The 3,568-nt window shown below is 41.0% G+C and overlaps 1 protein-coding gene across 1 annotated transcript in view; it reads right to left on the minus strand.

Moving 5' to 3' along the window:
- LOC114047345 (complement C5-like) overlaps positions 1–3,568 on the minus strand; it is a 120,548-nt gene that overhangs the window by 1,858 nt on the left and 115,122 nt on the right. The window contains exon 40 of the mRNA XM_027868146.1: positions 3,142–3,280. Coding sequence (XP_027723947.1) covers positions 3,142–3,280 — 139 coding nt within the window. The remainder of the gene's footprint in view (positions 1–3,141; positions 3,281–3,568) is intronic.

Genomic DNA, 3,568 nt, shown 5'->3' on the forward strand with positions numbered 1-3,568 from the left:
AGCTATCATCCTATAGATGTTCTTTCTTTCACAGCCAAACTACTGCTACTATCTGTACTCATTGCCTCTGCTTTCACTCTCACACACTCAACTCTTTACTAAAACTGCTTTCTTCAAAGTTGCCAATGATCTCTTAATTTCCAAATCTAAAGGCCTTTTTTTTTAACCAAGCCTTACCCTTCTCAACCTCTGTGCTGCACTTGGCACTGTTGTCTATGTTTTCCTACTGAATAGTATTTCCCCTTGAGCTTTTGTGACACTGTTCTTTCCTGCTCCTTTTTAGTCTCCTCTGCTGGATTATCATCCATATCATGTCCTCTAATGGTGGGTGTCCCCCAAGGTCCTGCCCTGGGCCCTCTTCTCACTCTATACTGCCCTCTTACAGACTCCATCAGCTCTCATGTGTTTAATTAACATCTCCCATATCTGTATATTTAGCCCCATTGTCTCCTCTGAGCTTCAGTCCCCTTATCAACAATTGTCCTTCATTTTTGTTTTGTTTTGTTTTGTTTTTTGGTGAGGCAGTTGGGGTTAAGCGACTTGCCCAGGGTCACACAGCTAGTAAGTATCAATGTCTGAGGTCGGATTTGAACTCAGGTCCTCTTGACTCCCAGGCCGGAGCTCTATTTGCTGCGCCACCTAGCTGCCCCATTTTGTCTTCCATTTTTGAAGAGAAACAATGACATAATGGGTGAATAACTTGAGTGTGAATTAGATATAATTGACTATAAGTGAGGCAGTGTTGTACAAAGTCATCAGCCATGCTCTCTTTTCCTTAGTTGCTGAAGTCTAGTGACAAAAGTCAAGATGACTAGTGATAGTCCAGGATGCAGTAGACGACCTTGGCGTCTTCAAGGTCTGACCAACCTCTAAGTGCTCCAGAGTGCCTGCTTCAACCACCTTCATGGCCATTGGAACAAACTGTTCTCATTCACCCATTCCACCAGGGGAAGTCTTCACATGCTTGGGGTAGACATCCCCCTAACTCACTGACAGGTTTAAGGCCTGTCAGTTACCCTCAACCTGGTTTAGTCCATCTGCTGAGATGGTTTTACTGTGCATGCTACAGCTTATTGGAGCCACAGGTGAGAATTGGGTGAATCAGGTAGAGACCAAAGGTGGAAGAGTAGCATGAAAAGGGCTTGGCAAGATCTTACTCCAGAGGTGCTAGCGCTCTCTGAACACCCCATGCATCCCATCTGATGTCTATCAGATATTTCCAACTGGATATTTCAGAAAATGTTGAGTTTTATACTCAACATTCCCAAGATTAAACTTGTTTATCTAAAAGATTTCCTCAAACTCTTCCTTTTTTCAAATGTCCCTTATTTTTGTCTAAGGTATTACTATTCTTTCTGTTCCTCATATTTGTACCCTTGGTGATATTCTCAACTCAATTTCCTTCACCCCACATAATCAATCAGTTGCCAAGTCTTGCTCTCCCATGTTCCTCCATCCAACCCTTTCTCTCCTCACAAAGCCAGTTCAGGTCTTCATCACCTTGTACCTACATTATTACAGTAGCATCCTAATTGGTCTCCATGTCTCAAGTCTCTCCCCACATCAATCCATCCTACACACTGTTGCCAAGATGATTTTCCTCATGACTATGCCATTCCCCTATTCAATCAATTCCAGAGTCTTAAAATACAAACTCCTCTGTTTAGCTTTTAAAGCTTCACAACTTTTCCTTAATCTTTCTTTCCAGCCTCATTGAACATTACTTATCTTCCTGTACCCCATGAGCCAGCCAAACTGGCCTCCTCTATATTCCTTACATTTTATTATCGTTCAGTTGTTTTTCAATCATGTCTCACTTTTTGTGATCCCATTTGGGGTTTTCTTGGCAAAGACACTAGGGTGGTTTGCTGTTTCCTACTCCAGCTCATTTTACAGATCAAGAAACTGGGGCAAAAAAGGTTAAGTGACTTGCCCAAGGTCACACAACTAGTAAGTATCTGAGGCTGGATTTGAATTCAGGGAGATGAGTCTTCCAGACTCTAGATGACACTCTATCTACTATGTCATCTAGAAGCCTTAATTCCTTACATACAAGACCCCATTTTCTATCTCTGGGCTTCTACCTCAAAGAAACTCTCTCTTCCTTCAAGATGCAACTCAAACAGCACATTCTATATGAAGCCTTTCCTGACCCACTCAATTGTTAGTGTCCTCTCGCTTGCAAACCATTTTGTATTTAGCTATTCTTTACTGATTTGTATTCATTTTGTATATCCTTTTATGTGTTCTGTTTTCCCCTGTTAGTATGTGAACTCCTTGAGAGTAGATGCTATTTTGGTTTTTGGTTTTCTGTCTTTAGTGCTTAGTAGTGTTTAACAAATCCTTTGACTGATGACTTTCATTCTTCTACCTGAGTGCTCATATACCCCACTGAGCAAGAGTCTGACTCTGAAAAGCTGCCATCTTGCAGAATGCATCTGGGAATTCAGATAAGGAAAAAATAGTCTTTGAGCTCATGCATTTCCCCCAATAGAACAGGCATAGAACCATGCTCAGGCCTTCCGTCATACACTTATTGGTAAAGTGAGATTAAAAGCATCAGAGCACAGGTTGACAGCAGAGGGAGAAAACGGGAAAATGGAGGCATAATGCAGCAGAAGTAGGGAGAATCAGTTGCATTGGAGGAAATAGTCCTTACACACATCAATACCCACCCATTCCCCTTTCCCACCAACCACCCCCATTTCGTTGCATGGTGTAGTAACTGCTGTTCTTAGTAATGACCCTAAGTCATCACAGTTAAATTAAATTGCATTCTACATATATTATTTAGTAAGACAAGGGGGAGTGTATAACATTTTATAAAAGAGATCTAAAAGGGTTCTAGGCATCCAGAGAACTCACTTATATTCCAATCCTCATTCCCATGGGATCCTAGATAAGTGAGGCATTACTATAATTCTTTTCCAAAGTTATAAAAAGTGAACTTGCTATTTGTGGCAATTCCTGTGTTGTTAATACTAAACAGAGTGAACTGTAGTTATATCAGAATTGACCTTACTAAAGCAATTAACACTAAGGTTTCAGGGATTTCCTGCAGATCAGAATGGAGATGATCCTCCTGCCAGGTCAGTTATGCTTTGGAGGAGAGCTCCCTCTCTCCAGGTACTAGTGACTTACATGAAACTGAAATTGTATTTTATCTGAAGTGCTTCCTTTCCCATGATCAGATACTGACTCCCTTTTGCAATGTCAATGCTAGCACAAGTGCTCTTCTTAATGAAGATGACTTCGGCATTTTTCTGAGCAAGAGCTTTCCCTGGAATAGAAAGTAGTACAGTGAACATCCTGAAGTCCTGAGGCTGCAAAGGTACCACTCCTCTTTCCTCCCCTATTCCCCTGTCCCATCTACATCATGCTCTGCCCAGCAGATCATAGCTGAAGTAAAGAGTATGATAGCACTAGGATTGAAATCTTGCCCTTATTAATTATAACCTGTGTGACCTTATGCAAGTCATGTGATGATGATGATAGTAATAATAAAAATAGCTAACACTTACATAGCACCTTACAATTTATAAAGCAATTTACACACAATATCTCAGTT

This window comes from Vombatus ursinus, unplaced genomic scaffold (assembly GCF_900497805.2).
Source record: "Vombatus ursinus unplaced genomic scaffold, bare-nosed wombat genome assembly UNPS02014786.1, whole genome shotgun sequence".
Classification (NCBI taxonomy): Eukaryota; Metazoa; Chordata; class Mammalia; order Diprotodontia; family Vombatidae; genus Vombatus; species Vombatus ursinus.